This window comes from Oscarella lobularis, chromosome 2, assembly GCF_947507565.1.
Source record: "Oscarella lobularis chromosome 2, ooOscLobu1.1, whole genome shotgun sequence".
NCBI classification, from domain to species: domain Eukaryota; kingdom Metazoa; phylum Porifera; class Homoscleromorpha; order Homosclerophorida; family Oscarellidae; genus Oscarella; species Oscarella lobularis.
In genome coordinates, this window is record NC_089176.1 from 2778829 (window position 1) to 2791995 (window position 13167).

The following is a 13167-nucleotide window of genomic DNA, read 5'->3' on the forward strand; positions in this document are numbered from 1 at the left end:
CTTTTCGTAAAGGTACATGCTTACGTGTGTGCTTGTGCTAGTAGAGATTTGGTGCGATGTCGCCCTTTGTTTCTCCCTCCCGGCCTTCCCTCTTTCGCCTTAGTGCTCGGAAGGACAAACGAACGCTAATTCTTTCTTTATGTGTCGTATTGACGCGAGCACGACGCAGAATCTGGACTGGGTCCCCGTTTCGCTGTCGCGTCACGCAGGGCACGCGTGCATCGCTGCGACGTCTTGCAGAACTAGGACAGGCGACGTGTTGACGGGCTGTTGGAGGTGAAAAGTCTCTGCAGGCAGAGTACAGCTTCGGTCCTTATGAATGCTTTTTTTTTGTTTGCGCAGATCATCGTCGCCAATTATCTGGACGATCGTCTCTACGTCGTTCTCGACAGACTCGTTATTTTTTTGCAATTTTTTTTATTTTGTAGTGTACGCAAAGGGTGGGGTGGGGTGCTGGCTCCAGTAGATAGGCGCGTTTGGTAGATAGGTAGTAGGTAGGTAACTGCTTGGGAACCCGCACAGTCTCCTTTTCAGCGTGCGCTACTATTCCCACAGGGAGCAGCTTTGCTCTAAAGCTGCTCCTTAGATAACGTACGCTGAAACGGAGCCTGTCCGGGTACCTGAGCTTACTTAGTGAGGGTAGAGGGGGAGGGTGGTGTAGCGTAGGACACAGAGAAAATGGTACAGACATTTTATTTTTAATAAAAAATTGAAAAAATTGAACATCGTTTCCCCTCTCATTCTTGGGCAGTTTAGTTTTGACGGGGTCTTGCCCAGGACCCCGGAGCAGTTTAGCTTTCACGGGGGTCGTGCTCAGGACCCTTGGAGCAGTTTTTGAAGGGGTCGTGCTCAGGACCCCATCGGACGCAGTTTTTCTTCAGGTCATGCCCGGGACCCCACAAACAACTAAAACAACACCATGAAATCAAAGAAGAAATCGTACTGTCATATTACCTGATCGTCTCGATGAGCTGAGCTAGACGAAAACTCCTAAAGCCAAAGCGTACATCACGAAGTGGGGGGTTTTCATTTGACTTGAGAGCAAGGGCCCCCTCCTCGCAACACAAGCTCAAAACAGACTACGTAACCACCATGATGCCACGGTCGTTCTACGTGCAATGCGACAACTGACCACCAGCTAGCGAAAAAATGACGCGTGGGGTAAATTCAGTACGCAACTAGCCGCTTACCTCTCATTCTACTAGGACACAAGGGTTCCCAACAGGTGCCCTCGCTCCTAAAGCTCGTTGTCGTCTAGTAACAGCCCTGAGGACCGAGACGCGCGATCAGGAAAAGAAAAAAACGAGTAGGCCGTCTGTTGCTATCCGGGTGCCGCTAACGCACTGTAAACCACGCGTCATCTCTCCGCGAGGATGCATTAGGAAACGAGAGCCCGAAAGCAGTCCACCATCCAATGCGAATCGTCACCGATCGGCACTGAAACAATGTCCCAACGCCCGGGAACGCGCATCAAGTATGAACCGCCCGACTCGCGTCGAGCGCACACGATCATGTCCGAAGAGGATCGAAAGGCGGGAAAACGCTCGACGTGGCACGAACTCGAAATCAAAGGGAACGCACGCACGCTCTCACCGGCTCTCTGGCGTCTCGATCATCTCACGGCGCTCTTTCTCAACGACAACAGCCTCCAACGAATCCCCGCCGACATCGCGCGCCTGAAAAATCTTCTCCATCTCGATGTGTCCGGAAATAAGTTGCGAACGATTCCTAACGAGATGGGCGACATGATACAGTTGCGCGAGCTCCTGCTCAACAATAATAGTCTTCGCACGTTACCGTTTCAACTCGGAAGACTCTTTCTGCTTCAGACGCTCGGTCTCAGCGGAAATCCGCTCAATGCCGAGTGGATACGGCTCGTTGCGGAGCACAACGGGACGAGCAAGCTGCTCAGCTACTTTCTCGAGGGTCTAGCGCGTAAGAGATAGAAGATAAAAAGAGATAGAAGATAAATAGATAGGCAAATAGGTGCATGAACTATTATTGATCTACCAAGCCAGCGGACTCTCAAATCCGTTGGTTTGATCAATTGTAATGTATCAAAGAGACAGACGTGTACGTTTCGTATATGTGCTATATTCCTTTCCTTCTAGCGTGCGAGCCGCCTCCTGAGCGACCGTGGGTGCCACTGAGGCCCGCAGATAAGCCGCGGACTGGACGTAAGTAGCTTTCTTAGAAGTTGTGCGTGTGTCTGTGTTTTCTTTTACTTAGTTCTACTGTCAATACTTTGTATAGAAATTTGCATGTTGCATGATGCACTCGAGGGGGGGGGGGGGGGGGGGGGGGGGTATTATCTCCTTTTCTCTAACCCCGTTTATTTGCTACCACCAATGTTAATTAACCTATGATCTCTTAGCCACTTTCACTGTCATGTGCTACAACGTGCTGTGTGACAAGTACGTCACGCGGCAATTGTACGGCTACTGTCCAGCGTGGGCACTCGAATGGGAATACCGTCGGCAGAACATACTCAAGGAGATACTCAACTACGGGGCGGACATCATCAGCTTACAAGTCAATAACACAAACATAATGATTTACGACTCTATATAGAAATATCCTAGGAAGTTCAATCGGAGCAGTACCATCTCTTTTTCAAACGAGAACTGGCGAGACACGGCTACGACGGGATATTCAACGCAAAATCGAGAACGAGAACCATGGCCGAACAAGACGGCCTTCTCGTCGACGGATGCGCTATCTTTTTTCGAGTATCAAAGTAAACTATGGGGACGGGGAAGAGAAACGGGGGAGCAGGGGGCTGATGAACTGTGGGCTCGTGTGCGTGTTAGATTCATATGCGTCGAGCAGTACCTTGTCGAATTCAGTCACATTGCGATGGCGTGTTGCGAGGGAGCGGACGACATGCTCAATCGGGTGATGCCGAAGGATAACATCAGCAACGTGGCGCTCTTGGAGGCGAGTTCGTTTTTTTGTTAGGCAGGATGTCGGTTTTTACTCTCTCACTCTATCCCAGTTGAAAGATGGGTCGGAGCATCGGCAGCATATTATGGTGTCCAACTCTCACATTCACTGGGATCCGGAGTTCAAGGACGTCAAACTGATACAGACCATCATTCTCGTCAACGAACTGCAACAGATCATGAAACAGGTAGAGAATAACGAAAAAGCATCGGGACAACACATAGACAACGCGTGCATGCCTTTTTGTAGCTACGCTCATTCCCCTTAGTATAAAAAAACTTTTTCGTGAGCACGCGTCTGTTTAGCACAGAGAAATAGTTGCAACGAATGCATCCGGCGGTAGCACCTCTTCCCTTGCCTAGCTACAGGAGGATACCTAGGGACCCCATTCAAAAGACAGACTTCTAATAGGCAGAGTTTGGCTGGCTTACTACGTACTGTGTTTAGATACTCATAGTCACTCACAACCTCACCTTTATTGTTCCCAGGTTGCGACGGAACGCGGCATCGGCGTCGCTCCCGCGCGCGCCGGCGGCGGCGCGAGCATGCCGCTCATCCTCTGCGCCGATCTCAACTCGCTGCCCGATTCCGGCGTGATCGAGTATCTATCGTCGGGCCGCGTCAGCGTCAATCACTCCGACTTCAAGGGTCTCGCCTACGAGGGCTTCCTGCGTCGTTTCACCGAACACGGCGTGGTGACGCACGGACTCAACTTGCAGAGCGTCTACGAAAAGATCGACATGCCGTTTACGAATTGCACGTTCGACTTCACCGGCATCATCGACTACACGTTCTACACTAAGGACCTTCTCGCGCCGCTCGGCGCTCTGGGAAGGGTCAGCGAGGAGTGGTTCGCGCGGAATAAAGTCATCGGGTGCCCGAATCCGCATTTTTCGTCCGATCACGTACCTCTGTTGACTGAATTCGAGTTGACTGGTAGTAGATAATTTTGCGGGTGGGGCGAGTGGGTAGAAGGGACGCGGCGTCTTTTTCTGCTCCTCTTTTTTTTGCGTCGTGTACGTTTTCGGACTCGGCGTTTCTATACATGTTTGGTCGTTTTAGTGTAGAAATTTTTTGTCATACGCACGTCTCGTGGGGGGGGGGGGGGGGGGGGGGGGGGGGACCAGAGTGGTGGAGGGGAAGATTGACAGGCTGGTTTTAGTTGTTTTAATTGCTGTAAAGTTCTTGTGGCAGTACCTGCCGCTTTCTGCCGTGTACTTTGTATCGTTTGCTGCAGCAAGATGTGAAAATAAAATTCTGACCCGACGTGAACATTGGCGTTCCCGTGACGTGATTCTCTCATGTTGTAAGACGCTGCTAGGCAGTGAGCTTTAGTGATTGCTCGGAGCATACATCCAGAAGGCAATGATACCTCATCTGTTCAATGGTTCTAAGAATCGACGTACGGCCTAAAACAATAAACCAGACGTCATCTGTTGACGTAGTTACAGTATCCTGATGACGTTACATCCATCCGTTTAGACCCATTGGCATTGCATGCCAGCAGTTCCGTAGAAAAAGAATCCTCGTGCGCGCTAAAAGAATTTGCAAAGCGAGATGGCACTAAGCAACACCAGTACACCGACCTACGCCTCGACCTACGGCCAGCATTCGCAACACGCGCAAGCGTCCGACGCCCTGATATTCGTCAATAGCGTTCTGCAGCCGCAGTGCGGTAGCCGTCTTCTCGATTTCGGCTGCGGAACGGGAAACGTAACTGTCGATTTAGCGCGGCGAATTGGGCCCGACGGTTTCCTCGTCGGCGTCGATCCGGACGAGGAACGAATCAAAATCGCGAAGAAACGATTTGAAGGTCACGACAACGTGAAGATCGTTTACGGTTCCATTGACGAGGCGGAAGCGGAAGCGCCGTACGACGTAATCAACGCAAACCACGTGGTCCACTGGATCTCCGCCAAAGAACACGAGGGCCTTCTTCGAAAAGTCTATAGGTCGCTCAGGCCAGGAGGAACGTTCGGTTTCAACACGCTTCACGGCCTTACAGGCTTCATACGCGATTTATCTGCAAGTCAATACGAAAATTCATATGATTCTTTCGTGGCTGCAATTGACTGGAGTCTGACCTCGCTTTTCTACTGGAATACGCTTCTGAAAAAGGTGGGGTTCGAAGTCATTTACGGTGTCGAAGAGGAGAGAATAAGTGGCTCCATGCCGAACGAAAGATCCTTGTTGGAATGGTGGGAAGCGACGTGTTTGGGTCACTTTCGCGCGGCGGAAGTAACGCCAGAAGCACTGGATACGCTAATGAAAAAACATAGTTTAGAGAGAAATGAAGCGATTCCTATCAAACTTTGTCACGTTGACGTCGTGGCGAGGAAGCCGAGCTCGGGCCAATTTAGTTGAACTGAAACGTGAGACGGCTTTGTTAGTATTCAGATTGTCTCTCAGCAATGTTGAATACTGTACGTACTTTTTCCGCGTTGTTTCGATCGTCAAGGAGCCGTACAAACACGCTCTTAGACTGTAATTAGCCTGTGAGCAGCGTTCGCCTATTTTGTTCGTGCGCCGTATTGTAGAGTCCGTGGTAGAAACGGCGGACTTGAATTGTGTCCGGGACGCTCCAGTGTGCGGTGGGCGTGTACAGCGCGGCGCGTTAACTCAAGATTAGGCCTATTTGGCGGGCCAGACTTTCTAAGCGAGTCTCACATGGCCCAGACGCGACTGATGACCCTCGTTTTCGTTCGCGAAGACGCTCGCGTTCTTCTCGGACTCAAGAAACGGGGATTCGGCGTCGGACGGTGGAATGGGTTCGGCGGAAAGGTCCAGAGCGGCGAGACAATCGAAGAGGGAGCTGCACGGTAACACTGTTGGTGGATTTGTTGAGGAAAAGATCTCGAAATTTCGTCTGTTTCCTCAGGGAGCTGTTAGAAGAGTCGACATTGCGCGTGGCGCCGTCCGATCTCAAACGCGCCGGGATATTGCGTTTCGAGTTCGTGGGCAAGTCGGATCTGTTGGAAGTTCACGTTTTCACGTCTTGCAAGTTCGAAGGAGTTCCTACGGAAACAGAAGGCGTGTTCACATCTAATTTTATAATCTCAAATAGTATTTACCAAAATTTTTTTATTATTAGAGATGCGTCCTGCGTGGTTTGCTCAGGAAGCGATTCCGTTTGATCAGATGTGGCCCGACGACGTTCTGTGGTATCCCATGCTCTTCAGTGGAGACACCTTCAATGGATACTTCAAGTTTGAGGGTCATGACAAGATTCTAGATTACACACTTACAGTTGCCAACTGAACATTTTCAATAAATAAATTAACTGTTGCTTTGTCACGGGCTTCTAAAAAAAGTAAGAACTGATATGTATCACATTTATGTAATACTGTACCAATCAAAAAGCGTAGGTGTAACTGGGTGTGACGGAGTGTGTGACGGTGTCTAGCGTGCGTAAAGCTTTATGAATGGATTTGACTGGCGATTTCACCCCGGTCAAAGTCGTGCTCTGCGGCCAAACCGGCGTTGGCAAGACAACGATCTTGCGCAAGCTCGGCGAATCGCTCGAGCAGTCTGCAGAGTCGCTTACAGAAGACTACACTAGCGAGTCAACAATCGACTCGAAACTGATAACGCGAACCGAGAACGGTCGCTGCTTAAAGGTCGGTCGACCCTTTATCTTTTCTTATCCGCCTTGAAAGCGTCTCCAACAGATCCGCGTATTCGACGCGCCGGCGAAGCAAATTCACACGATGACTGACAGCTATTTTCGGCACGCGAAGGTGGCGGTTGTCCTCTACGCAGTCGACGACGATTTCGCGACGACACGTCGCTCGTTGAGCGGCTGGCTGCACGACTTGGCGAGTTGCGTTGACGTGCATAGCACGTGCGCTATAATACTCGCCGGAAATAAAATCGACACCCCGGAGAGCACGTGGGTGGACTTCGATCGCGTTCGCGCGCTCGCCGATCATCATGACGTCAAGCATCGACTGACGCTCTCGGCGAGAACGGGCAGTCACTTGGAACAGTTGATGTCCTTGATCGCCAAAGCTTTCAATGAGCTGCCGCCTAGTCGCAATGAAGCAAATGTTGACGTTATTCATCAACCTTTTAGGCCAAATAGGCATTGTTGCTACTAAAAATTATAAATACCAGCTTTCAATTTATTTGTGCGTGCATGCAACACATATATGGGAATTTATATTTAGACACAAATGACACCCTTGAATTTTCCTTATATGCAAAACGTGATTGGCACACAAAAGAAAGTCAATACAAAAGAACCCCACTACCGAAACGAATACGATTGCACACACTGTTCTTGAAAATACTGAAAAAGCACACATACACACACCCCTGCTCACCGAAAGAACTTCACATTCCAGGTATGAGCTCGTCTAACTCCCGATTCAAATCCTGAAGCATGTTGTCGATGTCGTCCATGAGCGTGTCCGACGAAGCGGCCGGCGCATACTTGATGTCGTCGTCATCATCAATCCTGTGATTAGATAGAAAATTGTTATTGAAAAATTATTATTGATTTTACAGCGTACGTCGCTGCTGCAACTTCTTCGTGCCCTCCTGCACAAACAAACTAACTTACAAATCAACGCGCAAGCAACGTACCACGCCCACTCACCAAATGCGTCTTCTTTCCGCGAGAGATTCGGCGATCGCAACGCGTTCTTGATCGCATCCTCAAGCGTCAAATCCGCAGCAACTTAATTGAAAAAAAAAGAGTCCCATTTCGACGTATGCTACGCAACGCGCAACACTCACCCAAGGGAGGCGGCAACGCCACGTCGTCGACTACACCTGAAATAAAACGATCTTTTCCCATTCCCATAACGACATAATAATGATTAAAAAACGATCGTTTACCGGGCACGACGTCGGGAGGCGGCAGGGACGACGGCGGCGGCGGCGGAGGCAACGCATCCATATCGGGAACTACGGTCGTTGCCGTCGCCTCCGCGGGGGCGGCGGTAGGAACGGGAGCCGGCGCAGGCGCACTAACGACTGGAGCGGGAGACGGCTTCTTCGCTGGTTTCGGTTTTGGTGCCACGGCGGGCGGCTTGGGTTTCAACGACGGCTTGGGAGCGATTCGAGGCGGCGCCGGTTTTTCTACCGGCGCTTTTTCTTTTTTTTTCGACGGCTCCGGCTCCGTCGGCGGCTTCGATTCGGCTTCGCCCATGAATTCGGGTGGGGGTGGTAAAGGGGGCGTAGGCGTGCGTTCGACGACGAGAGGCGCCTGCTGCTGCTTTTGGAGACTGTCGCCGCGCGTGGGCGGAGGCGGAGGCGGAAGAGACGATCCGCTCGCGTTTGTACGCGGTCGTGGCGGTGGCGGCGGCGGCGGGAGCGGGCCTTCTTCGGGAACGGCCGTGGGATTATTGTCGCCCGTTAGTCGATCGAAGCGATCTCGAGTCTTTTTGAAACTGTCGCTTCGTCGAGGCGGTGCCGGGGGAAAAGCCGTTCCCGTCGCCTTCGCCCCGTCGATGTCATCGTCGTGTGGCGGCGGCGGCGGTGGTGGCGGAAGGGGCTCCTCCTGATTGATATCCAGGGTTACGTCGGACGATGCCGAATCGAAGGGAGGCGACGCGACGCCTGTGGACGGTCGTTTGGGCTTCGGTGGCGGAGCGGCTTTCTCTCTTCTCGAGCGACGCTTCGGCGGGGCGGGTTTTGCGTCCGAAGCTTCGGGTTTCACGTCGATCGCTTTGGAGCGAGTAGTCGCAGAAGAAACGTGTGCGTCACGTCCGGCTTCTAGGAGGAGAAACGTGCGCGAGCGGATGTGATGAGATGCCGCAAAGGGCTGAGGAATTCTCGCGTGCGCACGCGCTACGACGAATTCCGCGCGCGCGCGCGTGCGTGTGCGGTGTGCCTTCGCGCGGGAAAAGCCTTACCTGCCGGTTCTTGATCTTCCATTTCGGCGAGCCACTCGACGCCGCGTAGAAGCTTCTGTATATGACCTTAGGATATTGTCACGAGATGAAAGAACCTGTCACACCCTTCGTGTACTTACCTGGCTTCGTGACGCCTATTTCCGTCAAGTCATCTCGAGACATATCTGATACAAACTCGATGTCGTCATAGCCTTGACTGAGGAATACATCCAGGAGTGCGGAGAACCCCAGAACATCTAGCCACGCCTTGACACTCGTCTAAAAGGAAAAAAATGGTTGCCTTCCCTCTCAGTGGAAATCAATGCATCCGCAATCCGCACTGGCTTCTCTCGTGGTAACTTTGGAAGATGAATCATTGTGTCAGGAATAACGGCGAGAATCTTTTTGCGATGACCAACTTTAGAAATGCCAATCTCAGACAGAATCTAAAGTCAAAAATTATAAAAAAAATTGAATTTGATAGGCAGTTCTGATTAACCCAACCTCATCAGTGAGGCCAACTAGAAATGTCGTATCTTCATATCCGGCTTCGAATAGGACGTGATTGTACTCGGGAAGACGAATTGTGGTGCACCAGTCTTGAATCGACTGGACCGATTTGGAAAAGATTATGCTCATGCGACGTTGCTACAAATACGTGCAAAAACGACGCTACAGAAGAAAACCGCGACGCGCCTCCTCCCACGTTCATACATTACGCGGCGGTGAACACGGAGACGAGCCTCCCCTCGATGACGAATCTTCCTTCGGAGTCAACGACGAAGGTCCATCTAATGGAAGGAAAACTTTAGAGGAAGAGTTCTTATAGGGAAAGATTGTTTTAGTTAGAACGAAGGAACTACTGTATAGGTGCGAGGCCATTTCTATTCAGTACGTTACTAACCCGCATTGAGAACCATCAATTCATAAGCGTTGTCACTGGCATCGCTGCTGCGGCGTTCTGACGGCGAATGACTGCCCGGCTCAAGTTGCTGCTGCTGCTTCTGCTGCGGCCGTTGCGACTTCTGCGGCGATACGCTCATCGTCATGTACTCCTCGCTACTGTCAATCCCGGGCGACAATGAGATGGTGCCTTGACTCTTTCGCGCTGCAAACGTGCATTCAAGATTGCGTGCAAGCGTGTGCGTGTGAGATGTGTGCACCTCCCATCACTTCGTAAACCTCGTCTTTGCCCTCGTACTCGAACGATACGCTCGGGTTGGCCAGCTTTCCTATCTCGCTCGGCAACACGACGTTCTCATAGCGCTGAGCTTGTCCGGTTGGTCCTGAGAGAGAGAAAAAAATCCCCATTGAGCTTATTTTGACCATTTGAGGGCGGTCGTCATTTTGAGGTTCTACTGTAGTGGGGTCTATTTACGTCTGCTCGCCGGTATTGCTTGTGGCTTCGAAACGGACGCGGATCTGCGCTGAAATTCCACATTCTCATAGCTGCCCACTTGCGACATCGAACTGGAGCGCGAAAATCGATTGCTCTCGTCGCTCTTCGGCTCTTCTGGCCGCGGTAGAACGACGTCAGCATAGCTGACTTTCGGATCTTTCTGATGGACGACGTCTCCACTTGACGGAAGAAATTGCATCTGTGAATAATTGACAGGCTCCTGCTTCTGCCTCGCCGTCACGTCCTTCAAATCAACTTCTTCGTACGGTTGCACGGGCGCGACGGCTCGTCTCGGCTTCGGCTTTGGACTCACTGACGAGAGATAGGCAGATAAACTACGTAGAAACAAGTCTAGCAAAGCAACTACCGTCGTCAAACGTGTATTTTCCGCTAAAAGCATCGTCCTTAACAACTGAAAGAAAAAGAGAAATTTAAACGATTTCACGAGCACTCACTTTGGACTTACGTGGCACGGCACCCGGAGGAGCCATCTGACCCAACGTGCCGTACTGATGCGGTTCCTTGCTCTCTTTCACCTTGCTAACTGGAGGCGGAGGCGACGGCATATCCGATCTCCGTTTCGGCTGGAGACAATCATAGATAGAGTCCGAAAGGGGAAGATTTGCTTCCGCAGCCGTTTGTCCTCCACGGGTGACAATCGCCGCAATGCTGGCAGTTGACACTGAAAAGCGAACAGATAAACTACTTCTTCATTATAGTCGAAATGATCCTTACCTGGTCGTTTGACAATTGAAACAGCTGACATGGGAAAGAATCCCGTTCTTTTGTTCTTATTTGCATAAAGAGATGACTATATTCGTTTTTGCTAAGTAAACGCGTACTGTACGTACTTCGCCGTCTCCAATTGATCCTTTCCATAGACCGCTAATATCCTGGTCGAGCACCTGCCGGAGAAAACAATCAAACGAACAGGCAATATTTATTATGCGGATCCTCACCACTATAGAATCCCCTTTCAAAAACGACAAAGATTCTGAATCGGCCGACTGGTAGTCGACTAGGGCGTTGGCCAAAATGACGTTGATGCAGCCAGATTCTGCAAAAAATGACTTTCTCAAAGGCCAGACAGTCTCCCCACTCGCTTATACCCAGAAGAATCCTCTTCATCTCCACGGCGGCAGACGACCTCACAAAGTGCTGGACAATGTCGAGAGCCGTCTGCTGAAAGGTGTTGTACAGATTGACGTCAATATCGTTCTTGACAGGAACAAGAAGATCGGAAAAGAAAATAGATAAGAGACGATGCGAGCCGGGCGACTTACGTCGACGAGAAATTTGACGATGTCGCGTCGTCCGTAGAGTGCCGCTTCGTGCAGAGCCGTCCCATTGGCCGTCTCCAAGTTCACGTTCATTCCACTGGAAACGAGGACTCTAGACAAAGGAAAATTTGCGTTTATTTTGTCTTTGGAATTTCTCAGCTGACTTCATGATGTCGAGGTGACCGTGCTTGGCGGCGAGATGCAGCGGCGTGTGTCGCTTTGGATCTCGTCTCTCTTCGGCGGAGAGCGGTCGGAAGGCGCGAAGAGCGCCGGCTTGAATCAGTAACTCCACCATCTGGAGAAAGAGAACGTTATGACCGAGTGTTTATACTTCAGCTACCGTTAGTGGGAACACTGTCAATTTAGCACAAGAAAGAGGTAAGGCACGAACTGGCATGTGTATGCATGTACATAGAGGCAATTTGGTACGGATACAAGTGTATTGCCTTATTAGTGCATAAAAGCGAATTATATTAACGTTCAATCATCCACACACGGTACGTGCGAATAATTGATTAATTGACCCTTTGATTGATTGATTGACTGAAAAAATACCTCCAAGTGTCCAAACTGGCATGCCTTGTCCAACGCCGTCATCCCGGCGCCACCTACGACGCCGACGTCCGCCTTGTGTTGCAGCAGAACGGACGCCTTTATAAATGAAAAAAAAAACAGACGTAAAAAATAAACGTGAGAAATTTCTCGTCGTCACGGAAGCGCACCACGTCGGTTTTGCCGTACTGAGCGGCGAGCAGTAGAGCCGTCTCGTTGTTCGTCGAAAGCGCGTTCGGATCGGCGCCGCTTCGCAGGAGAAGTCGACTCTGATCGACTCGTCCCGCCCACGCCGCCAAATGAAGCGGCGACATTCCTAAACGGTCAAATTGTTTCCTTGGGAGAGAGGATGCGATCGACTTTACCGTTCTTATCTTGAGCCGCCACGTCGGCGTCGACGTCGAGAAGGTCGCGACAGATTTCGGATTTTTCTGCGAGCGCGGCGTAGTGAAGAGCGGTGAAGCTTGGGGAGAAGAAAGAGGCATTTTTTTCCCCAGTCGGAAATCGACCCCCAGTCCCCCACGCCCGCGCGCGCGCGCGTTGGCTTCCACTTCGCCGGTGTACTTACCCGTCCGAGTCCGTCGCGTTCACATTCAACGACTTTGCCGACTTTTTCGCTGCTGCTAACGGCCCATATATCCTCGCGAGGACATTTTGCGATCTTCCACGTACCTGATTGGCTCTTCGATTTCTTCGCTTTTCCATCGTCGGCCGAGTGATCGCTCTTTGCTGCCGGAGAAAAGGATAAACAGATTGTCTCTCGCGTTTCTTATTTGCGCAGCGTGTCGTACCCGATTTCTTCAGCTTTGATACGAGCTTCTTTACTTGCGAGTAGTCGCCGTTCTTCGACGCGGCGAGGAGATCCTGCTCCTTCCCCATCGTTCACAGGAAGTGAGACGAGCGGAATCGAACGTGACGTAATGCGGCGTCTAGCCCGAGCTTCCGCGATAGTGCTATCAATCCCTTTGAGTCGTCGTCGCGCAACGAATTGGACGAAATTCTAGCAGCAAAGACGAGTGTTTTTCTGCGGTAGGTGTTGTTCGAACGCACGCTAAGGAACGAAAGTGTGCTAAAAATAGGATTGATTTCCACTTTTTCAAAGGTCATCTCTTCATGTACGCATCATCCGTAGCATTTTCTGAGTAAACTTTGACAC

At 50.9% G+C, this 13167-nt stretch overlaps 3 protein-coding genes and 1 long non-coding RNA gene across 9 annotated transcripts in view; 2 read left to right on the forward strand and 2 right to left on the reverse strand.

Annotated features, from left to right (window-relative positions):
• The window catches only part of LOC136200168 (caskin-2-like), a 100729-nt gene extending 87681 nt beyond the window's left edge, over positions 1 to 13048 (reverse strand). The window contains exons 1-27 of one of the 6 annotated variants that reach the window (XM_065990514.1): positions 12803 to 13044; positions 12684 to 12740; positions 12580 to 12631; positions 12377 to 12474; positions 12182 to 12327; positions 12015 to 12110; positions 11624 to 11754; positions 11463 to 11571; positions 11289 to 11397; positions 11139 to 11236; positions 11031 to 11084; positions 10915 to 10969; positions 10646 to 10861; positions 10547 to 10591; positions 10159 to 10491; positions 9944 to 10066; positions 9685 to 9888; positions 9495 to 9571; positions 9285 to 9428; positions 9122 to 9226; positions 8921 to 9059; positions 8802 to 8867; positions 7783 to 8661; positions 7681 to 7731; positions 7541 to 7621; positions 7455 to 7482; positions 7064 to 7399 (exon numbers count right to left, since the gene is read on the reverse strand). In XM_065990514.1, the coding sequence (XP_065846586.1) occupies positions 7276 to 7399; positions 7455 to 7482; positions 7541 to 7621; positions 7681 to 7731; positions 7783 to 8661; positions 8802 to 8867; positions 8921 to 9059; positions 9122 to 9226; positions 9285 to 9428; positions 9495 to 9571; positions 9685 to 9888; positions 9944 to 10066; positions 10159 to 10491; positions 10547 to 10591; positions 10646 to 10861; positions 10915 to 10969; positions 11031 to 11084; positions 11139 to 11236; positions 11289 to 11397; positions 11463 to 11571; positions 11624 to 11754; positions 12015 to 12110; positions 12182 to 12327; positions 12377 to 12474; positions 12580 to 12631; positions 12684 to 12740; positions 12803 to 12890 (3708 nt within the window). In that variant the 5' untranslated portion in view covers positions 12891 to 13044 and the 3' untranslated portion in view covers positions 7064 to 7275. Of the gene's footprint in view, positions 1 to 7063; positions 7400 to 7454; positions 7483 to 7540; positions 7622 to 7680; positions 7732 to 7782; positions 8662 to 8801; positions 8868 to 8920; positions 9060 to 9121; positions 9227 to 9284; positions 9429 to 9494; positions 9572 to 9684; positions 9889 to 9943; positions 10067 to 10158; positions 10492 to 10546; positions 10592 to 10645; positions 10862 to 10914; positions 10970 to 11030; positions 11085 to 11138; positions 11237 to 11288; positions 11398 to 11462; positions 11572 to 11623; positions 11755 to 12014; positions 12111 to 12181; positions 12328 to 12376; positions 12475 to 12579; positions 12635 to 12683; positions 12741 to 12802 lie in introns of those variants that run through there. The other 5 variants (XM_065990513.1, XM_065990515.1, XR_010673304.1 and 2 more) reach the window with 5 other exon arrangements.
• LOC136200179 (uncharacterized) lies at positions 678 to 2223 on the reverse strand. Its single transcript, XR_010673309.1, has 2 exons — positions 1191 to 2223; positions 678 to 1138 (listed from the first exon to the last, which is right to left on the reverse strand). It is a non-coding gene; the product is annotated as an uncharacterized lncRNA (long non-coding RNA).
• On the forward strand, positions 1342 to 4042 carry LOC136200170 (CCR4-NOT transcription complex subunit 6-like). Its single transcript, XM_065990517.1, has 7 exons — positions 1342 to 1935; positions 2112 to 2177; positions 2375 to 2532; positions 2583 to 2737; positions 2811 to 2937; positions 2996 to 3130; positions 3432 to 4042. Exons 1-7 carry the CDS (start codon positions 1446 to 1448, stop codon positions 3888 to 3890), a joined length of 1590 nt encoding a protein of 529 aa, XP_065846589.1. The 5' UTR covers positions 1342 to 1445; the 3' UTR covers positions 3891 to 4042.
• LOC136200176 (oxidized purine nucleoside triphosphate hydrolase-like) lies at positions 5461 to 6228 on the forward strand. The gene is made up of 3 exons (XM_065990524.1): positions 5461 to 5762; positions 5822 to 5975; positions 6037 to 6228. The coding sequence occupies exons 1-3, from the start codon at positions 5611 to 5613 to the stop codon at positions 6199 to 6201; spliced, it is 471 nt and encodes a 156-aa protein (XP_065846596.1). The 5' UTR covers positions 5461 to 5610; the 3' UTR covers positions 6202 to 6228.
• Positions 13049 to 13167: the final 119 nt, after the last annotated feature.

Coding starts and splice junctions, on each gene's coding strand:
- LOC136200176 (XM_065990524.1), top strand. CDS start 5,611: ATGGCCCAGACGCGACTGATGACCCTCGTTTTCGTTCGCGAAGACGCT. Junction 5,763..5,821: donor ATCGAAGAGGGAGCTGCACG/GTAACACTGTTG, acceptor CTGTTTCCTCAG/GGAGCTGTTAGAAGAGTCGA. Junction 5,976..6,036: donor TTCCTACGGAAACAGAAGGC/GTGTTCACATCT, acceptor TTATTATTAGAG/ATGCGTCCTGCGTGGTTTGC.
- LOC136200170 (XM_065990517.1), top strand. CDS start 1,446: ATGTCCCAACGCCCGGGAACGCGCATCAAGTATGAACCGCCCGACTCG. Junction 1,936..2,111: donor CTTTCTCGAGGGTCTAGCGC/GTAAGAGATAGA, acceptor CTTTCCTTCTAG/CGTGCGAGCCGCCTCCTGAG. Junction 2,533..2,582: donor CGGACATCATCAGCTTACAA/GTCAATAACACA, acceptor GAAATATCCTAG/GAAGTTCAATCGGAGCAGTA.